Genomic DNA, 14,985 nt, shown 5'->3' on the forward strand with positions numbered 1-14,985 from the left:
TTGCGAAACGGTTTAGTCCTGTCTAAATAAAAGGCAATTGCTCGCCTGACATCGAGAGTATGTAGGGTTGCCTCTTGTGGAGTCTTGTGAGGTTCGGGATAGAAAGTAGGTAAGTATATAGGTTGGTTGAGGTGGAAGGTAGATACCACTTTAGGAAGAAATTTAGGATGTGGTCTCAAAGTGACTTTGTCTTTGGAGAAGATTGTGTAGGGAGAGTGGGCCATCAGGGCACTCATTTCACCTACTCTCCTTGCCGATGTTATGGCAACTAAGAAAGCCACCTTCATGGATATATGGAGCCGAGGGCTCGAATGGAGGCTTCATGAGAGCGTGTAGAACGAGGTTAAGATTCCATGAAGCAGCTATTGGGTGAATTTTACGGTAGAGGTTTTGCAGGCCTGTGAGAAATCGTTTTAGGGTTGGGTGAGTAAAGAGTGAATAACCTGCTAAGAGGTCATGGAAGGTGGTAAGTGCCACCAGGTGCACTTTGGTGGAGCTGGGCGAATGTCCGCCTTGTTTTAGTTCCAAGAGGTAGCCTAGAATGATAGGGAGGGTTACCATATTGGGCGCTAAGTGCTTACGTAAGCACCAGAGGGCGAAATTCTTCCACTTCTGCAGGTAGGTTTTATGAGTGGAGTCTTTCCTACTGTGCAGGAAGACATATCGGACTTGCTCAGAACAGGCTAGTTCATGGGTTTGGAACCATGAAGGAACCACGCTGTGAGGTGGAGCTTGAGGAGCTCAGGGTAAAGAGACAGTCTATTGTTCTGGAAAAGGAGATCTGGCCTGTTGGGGAGAGCCTGTGGGTGACGGGAGGACATGCAGAGTAGGTAGGGATACCACGTCTGTCTCAGTCAAGCCGGGGCAATAAGTATGACCCGGTCCTTATGGTCCACAATCTTCCGAAGAACCCCGTGTAGCAGAGGGATTGGTGGAAGGCGTACAGGAGAGAGGTGTTCCGCGGGATGAGGAATGCGTCTCCTGGGGATGGAGTTCTGAGTCCCACTCTGGAGCAAAACTGGGGACATTTTCAGTTCTGGGTTGTGGCAGAGAGGTCTACTGACGGGGTGCCCCAGAGGAGAAGAGCTGTTGAAGTATTGTGGGGTGCAGTTCCTATTCGTGTTCCGTCGAGAAGTGCCTGCCGAGTGCGTCGGCAGTAGTGTTGTGGCAGTCTGGCAGGTAGGAAGCGGTGGTCTGTATTTGACGTTATATACACCAATTCCATAGACGGATGGTTTCCATGCAAAGAGAATGTGAGCGTGCTCCCCCTTGTCTGTTGATGTAGTAATACATGCTATGTTGTCTGTTAAGACTCGCAGGTATTTGTTCTTTATGAGGGGAAGAAAATGAAAGCACGCTCATCTCACAGCTCTGAACAATAAGAGATTTATGTGTAGGTGCGACTCTGATGCAGACCACTAGCTTTGCGCCCTGTGTCCCTCTAAATGCGCTCCGCAACCAATTAGGGAAGCGTTCGTGGTGAGCACGAGTGCTGGGGATCAGTTCTGGAAGGAAACCTTAGTGCAGAGGTTCTCTGGTCTTGTCCACCACTGTAGGGAAGCTAGAAAGTTGGGAGGCAGAGTTAACAGCATCCCTAAGGTGTGTCTGTTGGGTTTGAAATTGGAATTGAGCCAGCCCTGAAGACATCTCGTGTGCAGCCTGGCGTACTGGAGTATGAAGGTAGTGGCTGCCATATAACCAAGGAGCTGTAGGCAGAGTCTTGCCTGTGTCCTTGGATGAATAGAGAGCGTGCGTTTGAGCTGCGTGATAGCGGGGAATCTGTGATATGGGAGCAAAGCTCTGCTCTGGATTGAGTTGAGATGAGCTTCGAGGAACTCAATCTGTTGTGTAGGTGTCAGGGTGGATTTTTGGTCGTTTATTTGGAGGCCTAGGCTGTGAAAGAGGGCGATAGTGAAAGAGTAACTTGGAGTGTCTCGCCATAGGAGTTGCCCTTGATGAGGCAATCGTCCAGGTAGGGGAACTGCGTGACCCCATGTTTGTGGAGGTGAGCCACGAGTACAGCTAGAATTTAGGAAAAAAACTCCTGGCGCTGTGGAGAGGCCGAAAGGAAGAACTCCATATTGGAGATGGTCGTGACCGATTGTGAAGCTTAGAAAGCGTCTGTGAGCTGGATGAATTGATATATGAAAAGAGACGTACTGTGGGTTGAGGGCTGAAAACTAGTCCCCTTGATCTAGTGCAGGAATTAATGTGCCCAGTGTGACCATTTTGAATTTTTGTATCCTCGCGAATTTGTTCAGTTGGCGTAAGTCTAGTATAGGCCTCCAGCCCCCAGTAATGGGAGTAGAAATCTTTCCCTGGATGTAGCATTGGCACAGGCTCCACTGCACCTAGCTGTAAAAGATAAGCAACTTCTGCGCGAAGCAGGTGCTCATGAGAGGGGTCCCTGAAGAGGGACGGGGAAGGGGAGGAGGATAGGATATGAATGGGCTAGAGTAACCGGAGTGAACTATCTCGGGGACTCAGCGGTCCTGTGTAATTTGCTGACAGGCATGTTGGAAACTCTGGAGGCGGTGGTGAAATGGGCAAATAGGCTGTGGAATCAAGGAGTGGTCGCACAGACCCTGAACCAACCTTTTAAAATTGTTTATTCCCAGATGGATGGGAAGTGGTTGCTTGAGCTTGATCTTGACTGCGCTTAGGGGGTCTAGCGCGATTCCTATTTATGTGGTAAGGTTTGGGTTGATATCGTTGACCCCTGGGAAGAGATGGGTGAATGCCCAGGGTGCGCAGTGTCGCTCTAGAATCTTTCATCGTATGAAGTAGTTCATCAGGTGTGGTTTTGTATTTTTTTTTTTTTTTAAAGAAAACAGTTTATGTTTATCAAAGGGGAGGTCCTCCACTTTGTTCTGCAGGTCTTTAGGGATGCCAGATGCAGAAAGCCATGAAGATCTGCGCATAATCACAGCCGGTGCAGTTGTACGGCTGCTGTGTCTGTCGTGTCTACAGAGGCTTGTAGGGCTGTTCTGGAAATCAATTAGCGCTCGCTCAGAATTGATTTAAAGCCCGGTGTCCTGTCCTCTGGAATGTAAGAGGCAAATTCAAAAGTTTATTGTAGTCATCAAAGTCATGCCTGGCAAGGAGTGCAAGGTAGTTTGCGATCCAGAATTGTAGAGTGGAGGATGTGTGAACCTTGCGACACAATACGTCAAGGTGTTTACGGTCCATGTCCTGCGGGGTGGACTGATATTGTGGCTGTTTCGTTCTTTGTGCGACTGCATTGATAATGAAAGAGTTCAGTTATGAAAAAAAATAGGAAGTCAGCGTCCTTAGCAGGAACATAGTATCTATGTTCGGCTTTTCTGCAGGTTGGTAATAAAGAAGCTGGAGTTTGCAGGGAGCGTCAGCTGGTTCCAAGAGTGCCTCATTTATAGGGAGCGAAGTAGGGAAACTGAGGCTGGAGGCTGCGGACCTTAGCCTGAGGTGGAAAAAGGCTCCAGTGGGGGAGGAGATGGAGGTGTGGCGAACTCTGCTTGCCGTTGTAGATCAGGTTCGCGCTCAGTGAAGGTAGCCAGCTCAGGTGCTGGGACTGCGCTGTCATGTTAAGAAGCAAAAGTGAAAGTGTGAGCGGTGCAGTGGGTCGGTTGTTGGTGCCCTGCAGGGGGTCTGTTGTTGGTGCAGGGGCGGAAGGCAGGCTCGGTGCCGACGTCCTACCTGGCACCGGGGCAGAGCACGCGGTCGGAGCCACGGCTTTTTTTTTTTTTTTTTTCCCTTCCCTTCTTCCGCCCAGAGGCTTGCAGTGCCGACGGCTTTGTCGGCACCGGGGCAGAGCGCATAGCCGGCTCCATGGCTATTTTTAGCACTGTTTGCGGTGCCGACGTCCTTGTCGGCACCGTGGCAGAGCGCGCAGCCGGCTCCGCGGCTTTTTTTTTTTTTTTTTTTTTTCTTTCTTTTTTTTTTTTCTTCACTGAGGCTTGCGGTGCCGACGGGTTTGTCGGCACCGGGGAGAGCGCATAGCCGGCTCCGCGGCTATTTTTAGTCCTCAGGCTTGCGGTGCCGACGTCCTTGTCGGCACCGGGGAGAGCGCATAGCCGGCTCCGCGGCTATTTTTAGTCCTCAGGCTTGCGGTGCCGACGTCCTTGTCGGCACCAGGGCAGAGCTTGCAGCCGGCTTCGCGGCTATTTTTAGCCCTGAGGCTTGCGGTGCAGACGTCCTTGTCGGCACCGGGACAGAGCGCGCAGCCGGCTCCGCGGCTGTTTTTACGCTGAGACGCTTGGTGCCGCGGAATCCTTCTGTGTTCGCCTCTACGGTCTGTGGGAGCCGTTGTTGAGGCGTGATCCGGGGCTGAGGCGCCTAGCTTGGGCGCTGTCAGCACAGAGGGTAGGGATCTCCCAGGAGACCCCTTACCCTTGTTAGAGTCTCTCCTATGAGACTGCTCTGCTTCTTGCCTCCGCTCCAGGGAGGGTGAAGCAACGCTCCCCACCGGTTTCGATCTGGCTGGGGAGGATGTGGGAGTGGGTTTAACTTTCCCCATCTCCGAAAGCGGCTGCGGGGATTTCTCCATGAGAAGCATTTTAAGCTGCAGGTCCCTGTTGTGCCGAGCCCCCGACTCGAGGCTCATACAGTAGAGGCACTTTGCGGGGATGTAGGCTTCCGCGAGGTACTTCACACAATGTGAGTGCCCATCCAACCTTGGTATGGAGTCGTGCCAGAAAACACACCTCTTGAATCCTGAAGCCCCTGGCATTGTAAATTAGAAATGGCAGGGGAGAGTGTCTCAGTGAGAGACAAGTCTGAAGTGATTTTTTTTTTTTTAAACTAAGTAACTAACTATGTAACTATACTAAAGGAAGGGAAACAACTGGGAAGTAATTAATAATTATTTCTATGTTCTTTGTTACTGTTTCCTATGGATACCAGGGAAGAGAAGGCAGCACTGCTCCGAGTCCCGTCTTCAGCCGAGGACGGTTGAGAAGGAACTGAGGAGGGTGTGGGGCGCACGCACGCAGGAAGATTCCAACTAGACGGGAGATACCATCTGGGTGCGTGCGCCCCAACCAGGCACTGCTACCGAAAATCTCCGATCGACAGCGCCGGGACGCACCGTCACCTAGAGTGGAGCACCCACAGGGACAGCACTCGAAGAAGAAAGAATGATTTACTGTACATCATCTGAATTATTTCAGTCTGTCTCTCTGTAGCTGAAGAAAACCTGAGCCTCATGTGGATGTTTTTCTGTTAGTTAATTTGTAGCTTTAATTCACTGAATGAGGGGGGCTTTTTTCATAGCTGAAATATGACAGAGATGGTTCCATAAATTATTACTGAATGCCCATTATTAAAATGGGGAAACTCTCAGGTTTAGCTTTTGTCTTATTTTACAGGTTTGTCATTAAAACATCTCAGTATCAAAGAGCTGGTTTTACTTAGACACAGCTCTAGCCATCCTTACTCCCATTAAGTAGCAACCCCCTCTTCAAGTAGATGTATCAAAGACACAGAGTTAGCTCTATTAATATGTGTAAGGGTAGTGGAATGGGACTGACAGCTTTTTATTTTGCATTGTGTATCACACATACAGCAATCTTGTCTCATACAAACTATAAACCCAACAGTATAACATTACGTAAATTCAAAATGTTAACAGGGCTGATGGGTGGATTCCTAATACTGCATTTCTAAAGCCTGCTTGTATAAATCTGAAAGCTGCTGAGCACGGACTTCAGTGGGAGTTGTAATTGCTCAGCACTTCTAGGATTCGCCCCATGCTATTTGCTAGAAGAGCCAATTTGTTACCCCTTTAAACCTCAGAATACAGCTGCAGTTTGGGATGAAAAAAATAATTCCCAATTTTCAAATACCTTACTAAAACCAATGAATTATATGCCACTTGCTATGGGGAGCTCTCCCTGACGTTCGTGTCTGATATTTGGTAATATTCAGTTTCTAACTCCACTAGGAAGAAATAATGCCTTAAAAGATAACATGTGGCCCTGTTTAAAGGAAGCTTAATAACTGAAGGTCTGGGCTTCCGGTAAAAGACTAAATCCAATAAACAACATGGCTGTAGTGGGATTACATGAAGAACACACATAAAAACTGACATACATCACATTAAAATAGACAATTTATCTGATTACATGTGGGGTAAGAACATTAGTGCAGATGAAGTACAAGCCATCATATATTCATACTGCCTGGGCTACCAAAACTGCTTTCATTCAACAGGGATCACACCTAGGATTATATTTTAAGCACTGATTATATTTTAAGCACTGTGCCAAGGAACCGGCTCTAGGCACCAGCAAACCAAGCATGTGCTTGGGGCAGCATGATTTCAGGAGCGGCATTCTGGCCGCCTTTTTTTTTTTTTTTTTTTTTGCTTAGGGCAACAAAAAACCCAGAGCCAGCCATGACTGTGCCCGTTGGATTGAACCAAAATATTTTTGATCAGTTCCCAGAATCAACATTAAAGTCGTTACTTTTCTGCTGGCATAACAATTTCTTCAAAATACGTTACTTAATCTTCAGGTTTAAAGCGATTCTATGAGTTCTACAGTTAACCATAATATTAAAGGCAGCACCTAGAAATACTTGGTCGGCATTTAATAACACCACTTATATGAGATTCTTTGCCAGATGCAAGTTCTATATAACGGCAGTAGGGTGAACTACTATCTGTCCTATCTATGTGAGTGGACACCTGATTTCATTAGCTAGCATTTACTGAAACCTGTTTGGTGGTACATTTGTGCATATAGAGCAATTCTAGTTACACTATCAACTTCTACTTGTGACTGTGGAAAATCACAGAATAGACTTCTCAGTGTGGCCTGACTTATTAGCAAAGTTTATGACAATTAGACATAAGATTTTTTGCCCTTGCAGGTTACTCTTCCAGTTGTGAATCATGGTAAAATTTTTGGGCTGTATTCTGCTCCATTTTCTCCAGTGAAGTAGCTTCATTTTACTCCAGAGATGAATTTGGTTTGTTAGCTATTTGATAAGCAGTTATTTCACTCAGACAGTAGAGGAAAATTAAGATCCTAACAGAGAGAACTTAATGGCACACCAGGGTATTTTCATTAAAGAATCCCAGACTTTGCAGATCACAGGGCTCAATTTGAATTATTCACGTAGTTTACTCATTTCTATAATGCCTATTGCTACAGCAGCTGGGCACCTTAATTACAGAAAATTAAGGCACAAAACAAGAACAAAAGCATAACAGAGCTAAACAAAATAACTGGGTCCTGCATCCTGCCCTGAAGCTCACTAGGATGCAGGCTCTCATGAGAGTCTAAAGGGAGCAAATTCCAAAGATGAGGACCTCAGCTGCAAAAACCCTGCCCCTAAACACAAAGAGTCATGTGCATCCCTACTGTAACTCCACTGAAAATACTTATATGGGACACCAAACCTACTGAGCAACATGGCTACTGGAGGCTAAAGGGGCGTGGTAAGGATGAACGAATTCATGTATGTAAAGCACTGTGAAATCCTCAGACGCAAAGACAGTGAGCAAACAGGGAGAGGTGGACTAGGAGGCACACCAGCCAGGTCATGCAAGAGATGGCTAGAGCACCCCATAGGGAAGAGGAACACGATATCTCGGCTGACGCACAGAAGTGACAGTCCGGAGATCCTGGTTCTGCCATTGCCCTGCTGTTCAACCTCAAGCAAGTCACTTGCCTCTCATGTTGTCATTTCTAAAATGAAGCTAATATTTCCCTGCATAGTGGGCGGGGTATGGTGAGAATTTAATGAATGTATGTAAAGCCCCTTGAGATACTCAGATGGACTCCTACAAAGGCAGTGAACAAAGGAGAGGTGGAAGGGAAGGTACACGAGCCGGGTGACGTGCAGTTCCTTTTCCCTTCTGCATGAACTGCTCAAGGCAGGACAAACTGATAAAAATGATGTTCTCCACCCTTTGATCTGCACTGCACCATCTTAGTGCCACTACAAATGCCTTTGCAAAAGCCTTTAAAGTCTTGCAACTAATCAGTTCAGAGCATGAGGAAATCCCCTATTTTGCTTACAATCAGAGTAACAGTTTATCATCCTTTAAACTAGATTTATGTCTTCTACCAATCCCTATGCCACACAATAAATGTAACTCTGTTTCATTGAACTAGCTGTCAGCAGTGATGGCAGAATCGAAGGCACTTCCAGTAATTAAAGCCAATTCTCTTTAACTTGATGTGGTTAAAGGTCTCTCCGGTCAGACAGAATGTAACATTGATACTGGATTTACAAAATGTAGAAGGTGGAAGTAAAGACCTCTCACCATTATTGCAGACAAATGATCTTCAGAAATGAACAACAAAGCCTGCATGAAATTCACTTAACAGTGTTTTTCAGTGCAGCAAATTAGTAATTTATGCTTTGTTTTATTGTAACACCCTCCAAACCTTTTATTTGGTAGCACGCAGCTAAAGCCTTGCTTCTTTAAAGAGCTGTAACACAAAGAGAGAGCGACAAATGTACATTCTGTTTGTACCCTCCCACCATCACTGACCACCTCCTTCATCAACTGGTGGCCTATGTAGGAATTTGAGGATGGTCCAGGGGGAGGAGAAAGTCACAGAGTGAATCATAGGCTTTCCAGCCAGGGGGATCACACAAATGCCTTCCTAGGGGGGCCTAGATTTGCTTGGGTCAGCCCTAATTTGCATATCTATCCAGCTCAAACCACTATTCATTTTCTTTGGTATTGGCCTGTGGGCCAATTCACAACAATGATGTAAGTGCGTCATTTCACTGCCCAGCAAAGAGTTTCTGTGTCTTTTGTTCCTGACTCAGGAGAAAACGTAGCACTGATGTGTCAGTGGAAAAAAAAAACCAGGCTAGAATACAGGCAAGTGAAACAGGCCAGTGTGAAGGTTAACATGGAAAACACTCCTATGAGAGCCCAAAAAAACTGCACACATTTCCTCTGGTAGAAGATTTAAAGAATTTCAAGCACACAGATGCCATTCTGTTATGCTCAGGGACACCCTACCTCTGACCAGTGAGCCAGAATCGGCAGAAAGAGCATTCCTACAGGAATAAAATGTGAAGGATTTACTGCTAGAGGAGTCTCTCTGGAGACAAAGTGTTTCAGTGCTGTGACAACCACTCATCTTTCATGGTCCCAATGCACTGCTACAGTGCCACTGGGCAAGACCAGTTGTTATTCGAAGCCAAGCAGAAGGAAAGCATATCCACAACTCACTGAGCAAATCATTTCTGCTAAGACAAAACTCACCTGATCCAGACTGTCCAAATATCACTCTCCCCTCTAGCTCCCTCGCTCCTATTCTAGGAGGGAATTTGCCACAAGGTGAAGCTGTAATTAACAGAACACAATGCTGCAAGCCGCTCAGTATGTGGTTCACTGAGGAAGGTCGTTCACCGCAATTGCATTTCCCGACACAACTGCTAAAACTGTGCATCATTTTATGATCTCTGGCAAGGCAAGGGCTTTCTAAGAATAGCAAATGAAGTCCACAAGATTTGCCTGAGCAATTTGCCTCGCCAAACATCTCTCACCCCCTTAATTATTTGCTTTACATCCATCTACTTTTCATCCTGTATCCTCTCTTTCAAGATTTGCCAAGATTCATGATCCTCCAAGACAGCTAATGTTCTACAGGTACTGGGATAGGATAGGACACAGAGGCAGAGCCTTTTCAGCAGCTACACCCCAGCTGTGGGACAACCCTAACGAGGGCAGACAAAGCCAGACTTTATACAGGTCTCAATGGAAGACCCATCTCCTGGTAAGTCCTTCCTCCAGGAATAGCATATTCCCAGGATCAACTCACAGTTGTAGAGATAGGATGGAAGGAAAAACAAAATGAAACTCATACAATCATGTGCACTGGGAACAAGGCAAGTGGTGGGGGTTTTGCCAGTTAGGCAATGCTCAGGAACAGTTAGACACGACGTCAATAAGCACCTCTGATTAGACAGGCTGAGAGACATAATAATAATAAGAGATATACCTGTCTCCTAGAACTGGAAGGGACCTTGAAAGGTCATCAAGTCCAGCCCCCTGCCTTCACTAGCAGGACCAAGTACAGATTTTTTGCCCCAGATCTCTAAGTGGCCTCCTCAAGGATTGAACTCACAACCCAGGGTTTAGCAGGCCAATGCTCAAACCACTGAGCTATCCCTCCCCATGACTGAGTAACTTAAATTTCAAACTAGATTATTAGATAAAACTCGGGGAGCAGCTCCCCATTATTTATGTAGGTTACGACCATTTCAGTAAAGATCACAGTACCTAAAATAGCAACCACCTCATCATCCTGTATGACTTCTAGGGATCCCGACACCACAAAGCAGAGCGCGTCTACGCTTTCTCCAGCATGGTAGATGAGGTCTCCTGGAGCACAGTGAATAGTCTGAAACTCCACAGCCAGGGCCCTCAGGCAGCCATCACTAGCCAGTCGAAAGGCAGGGTGCTCGTTAAAAACCTTCCGGTTCAGATGCACGCAGATATCTGCCCTCATGTCCTTGGGACAAATGGAAAGAACCTGAATAAAGAAAGGAAAAAAAATCAGCTGGGAATATGATACCAGATCAGTAGGCGTTTTAAGAAATTGCTTCACAAAGCAGAATTTTTTTTACCAATGTCACCTTCAGACAGTATTCAGAGGGAGTTTTCCATCTATGTCCGTGATATGGGGATAATGATACTGATCTCATTTGTAAAGTGCTTTGAGATCTACTGATGAGAAGTCCTATGTAAGAGCGAGGCATTATTACACCAGTTCCTACAAACATAAATTCTACAGAACACACCATTTACAGTTGGCTCTAATTGGCACCCGTGTTGGCTGTCTCAACAGCCTGGGCATCTGAATTACCCACTGACTGAGATGGTCCCTGTGAAAGCAGAGAATTGAGGCACATTGATAAGGCAGTGGTGGAAGCAGGGCTGTTACCTGCTTCAATGCTTCTAAATGGACAAGAGCAGGAAAGCAAACTCCAGGACTTGCACCTTCAGATCCAGTTTGTAAAGATGGGAAGCTATGCACAAACCACCTCATTATCTGTTCAGTATGTGCACATGTCAGCTATTGAAAGTGCTACTGATGTATGTCCTTTAAAAACCTGGCCCCCAGAGCCTTGAAATAGATGATCATTTATTATGTGCATTATGAAAGCACCTACAGTCTCAACTGAGATCAGATCCCCATTGTGCCTGGTGCTGTATAAACACATAATAAGGGACGATCCCTTCCACAAAGAGCTTACACTCTGAATAAGATACCAAAAGAACTTCAAGATTAGAACAAATGGGAACAAAAATGTGATGCAATCTCGCAATAAGAAATATAAAGCACAAGTGAGTGAAAAGCCGCACTCTGAACCTGATGACAGCCAATGATAGATCACTTGATCTTGGCCGTCCTGTGAGATAAATTCTTACCGTACGTGGCTTTTCCTACAGATACAATAAAGGGAAAGTTAGCAAAGCCTAACCAGTTAAAGAAAGAAAGTGACAAACTGCAAATCACCAGTAATTATAAGAACTAGGCTTGTGAAATGCACATTTAACATGAGCATATTTTCTCAAACTTGCTAATAGTGATAAGTATCAGAGGGGTAGCCGTGTTAGTCTGGATCTGTAAAAGCAGCAAAGAGTCCTGTGGCACCTTATAGACTAACAGACGATATAGATAGCTAGAGATAACGAGGTTAGTTCAATCAGGGAGGATGAGGCCCTGTTCTAGCAGTTGAGGTGTGAAAACCAAGGGAGGAGAAACTGGTTCTGTAGCAGTTTCTCTTTGAAGTCTGGTCCCTACAGGGGAACCTGCACGTCCACCAATGTAATATACGCCATCATATGCCAGCAATGCCCCTCTGCTATGTACATCGGCCAAACTGGACAGTCTCTAAGGAAAAGGATAAATGGACACAAATCAGACATTAGGAATGGCAATATACAAAAATCTGTAGGGGAACACGTCAACCTCCCTGGCCACACAATAGCAGATCTTAAGGTGGCCATTCTGCAGCAAAAAAACTTCAGGACCAGACTTCAAAGAGAAACTGCTGAGCTTCAGTTCATCTGCAAATTTGACACCATCAGCTCAGGATTAAACAAAGACTGTGAATGGCTTGCCAACTACAGAACCAGTTTCTCCTCCCTTGGTTTTCACACCTCAACAGCTAGAACAGGGCCTCATCCTCCCTGATTGAACTAACCTCGTTATCTCTAGCTTGCTTCTTGCTTGCATATATATACCTGCCCCTGGAAATTTCCACTACTTGCATCCGATGAAGTGGGTATTCACCCACGAAAGCTCATGCCGCAAAACGTCTGTTAGTCTATAAGGTGCCACAGGATTCTTTGCTGCTAATAGTGATGTAAATCCTTAAGAACACGGTAGCAAATTTACTTGGAAATATTCTCTTTTTAAGGCTGCTAACAAAAATGTATGACAAGGTGTAAATTAAGCCCAATGGACACAAATTAACTACACTGAGTTATATAGAGAAAACTGCAGGTCAACAAACAACACTGCGCAAGTTCTCACCTTACTGAAGTTTGCTCCCCAGGCAATAATGGGAGACAGTCTCCAGTTCATGAACAGTTTGTCAGACCATAGAATGTCAAGGAACACTTTATTAAAGAAATCCAGGCAACACTGAACTAACTTTGTGGCAACCATGCTCATGTTAATGTAAGAATTTTAATTTCTGTTCAATCAAGATCTGTTATAAAGAATATTATTATTATTATTGTATGATATTGCTAAAAGGTATATAGCATAGAACTGTGAGACAATAAACTATCCAGATCTTAATTCATTACTTTAATATGTGTCCCTTCCTTGTTTTAATAGATCTAAGTCATATTCAGAGGGGTAGCCGTGTTAGTCTGGATCTGTAAAAGCAGCAAAGAGTCCTGTGGCACCTTATAGACTAATAGACGTATTGGAGCATGAGCTTTCGTGGGTGAATACCCACTTCGTCGGATGCAGGTGCCACAGGACTCTTTGCTGCTTTCTTAGTCATGTTGTTATCTTTGAGATAATGGATTGGAAAACAGTCAAGATAAATTTTAAGCATATATATTCACAAATGTTTAAGACCAAAAGGGACTATTCTAATAATCTAATCTGACCTCCCTCATAATACAGGTCACAGAACCTGACACAGTAATTTTTACATCCAGTTCAGGGGTCGGCAACCTTTGGCACATGGCTCACCAGGGTAAGCACCCTGACGGGTCGAGCCGGTTTGTTTACCTGCCGCGTCTGCATGATTGGCCGATCGTGGCTCCCACTGGCCGCGGTTTGCCATCCCAGGCCAATGAGGATGGCGGGAAGCAGAAGCCAGCACATCTCTCATATAAGTACTGTCATGCAATCTCTTTACCATGAAAGTCCAACTTATAAATGTAGATTTTTTTTTGTTACATAACTGCACTCAAAACACACAACAATGTAAAACTTTGGAGCCTACAAGCCTACTGAGTCCTACGTCTTGTTCAGCCAATCACTAAGGGTACGTCTATACTACCCACCAGATCGGCGGGTAGTGTTCGATGTATTGGGGATCGATTTATTGCATCTCGTCTGGACGCGATAAATCGATCCGCTAATCAATGCCCATACTCCACCTCGGCAGGAGGACTAAGTGGATTCCATGGGGGAGCCGTGGCAGTCAACTTGCCGCCACAAGGACAGCCAGGTAATTCGAACTAAGATACTTTATTCACGTAGCTGAAGCTGCGTATCTTAGATCGAACCCCTCTCCCCTCCCCCGCTAGTGTAGCCCAGGCCTACGACAAATTTGTTTACATTTATGGGAGATAACACTGCCCGCTGCTTATTTACAATGTCACCTAAAAGTGAGAACAAGCATTTGCATGCCACTTTTGTAGCTGGCATTGCAAGGTATTTACATGCCAGATATGCTAAACATTCGTATGCCCCTTCATGCTTTGGCCACCATTCCAGAGGCCATGCTTCCATGCTGATGACGACTGTTTAAAAAAAACCTGTTACTTAAATTTGTGATTGAACTCCTTGGGGGAGAATTGTATGTCCCCTGCTCTGTTTTATCCACATTCTGGTGTTCGTTTTAAGAAGACTTTCACTGCAGATTTGACAAAATGCAAAGAAGGTACCTTTAGATTTCAAAAGATAGCTACAGCACTCGACCCAAGGTTTAAGAATATGAAGTGCCTTCCAAAATCTAAGAGGGACAAGGTGTGAAGCATGTTTTCAGAAGTCTTAAAAGACTGGAAAGGATTGCAAGCACTTTGGAGGACAGAATTAGAATTTAAAATGACCTTGACAAATTCGAGAATTGGTCTGAATTCAACAAGATGAAATTAAAAAAAACGTAAGTGCAAAGTACTTCACTTAGGAAGGAAAAAATCAAATGCATAACTAGAATAGATTGGATAGATGGTACTACTGCAGAAAAGGATCTTGGGATTACAGTGGATCACAAATTGAATATGCATCAACAATGTGATGCAGTTGTGAAAAAGGCAAAAATCATTCTGGAATGTATTAACAGGAATGTCCTATGTAAGGCATGAGAGGCAATTGTCTGGCTTTACTTTATACTAGTGAGACTTCAGCCGGAATACTGTGTCCAGTTCAGGGTTCGACATTTCAAGAAAAATGTGTTTAAATTAGAGAGAGTTCAGAGGAGAGCAACAAATATCACAAAAAGTTTAGCAAACCTGATTTATGAAGAAAGGTTAAAAAAACTGGGCATGTTTAGTCTTGAGAAAACAAGACCAAAGGGTAACCTGATAGCAGTCTTCAAATACTTTAAGGGCTGATATAAAGAGGTCTGTGATCAATTGTTCTCCATGTCCATCGAAGGTAGGACAAGCAGCAATGGTCATAATCTGCAGCAAGGGAGATTTAGGTTAGCTATTCAAAAAATCTTTCTAACTCTAAAGGTAATTACACTCTTGAATAGGCTTCTAAGGAAGGTTGTAGAATCCCCAGCACTGAAAATTTTTAAGAACAGGTTGGCCAAACACCTGTCGGGGATGGTCTA

The 14,985-nt window shown here is 45.0% G+C and overlaps 1 protein-coding gene across 4 annotated transcripts in view; it reads right to left on the reverse strand.

Annotated features, from left to right (window-relative positions):
- The window catches only part of KCNH5 (potassium voltage-gated channel subfamily H member 5), a 260,681-nt gene that overhangs the window by 50,996 nt on the left and 194,700 nt on the right, over window positions 1–14,985 (reverse strand). For all 4 annotated transcript variants that reach the window (XM_045012158.1, XM_045012156.1, XM_045012155.1 and 1 more), the window contains one exon: window positions 10,232–10,484. In XM_045012158.1, the coding sequence (XP_044868093.1) occupies window positions 10,232–10,484 (253 nt within the window). The remainder of the gene's footprint in view (window positions 1–10,231; window positions 10,485–14,985) is intronic.

The sequence above is a fragment of the Mauremys mutica genome, chromosome 4 (genome assembly GCF_020497125.1).
Source record: "Mauremys mutica isolate MM-2020 ecotype Southern chromosome 4, ASM2049712v1, whole genome shotgun sequence".
Classification (NCBI taxonomy): Eukaryota; Metazoa; Chordata; order Testudines; family Geoemydidae; genus Mauremys; species Mauremys mutica.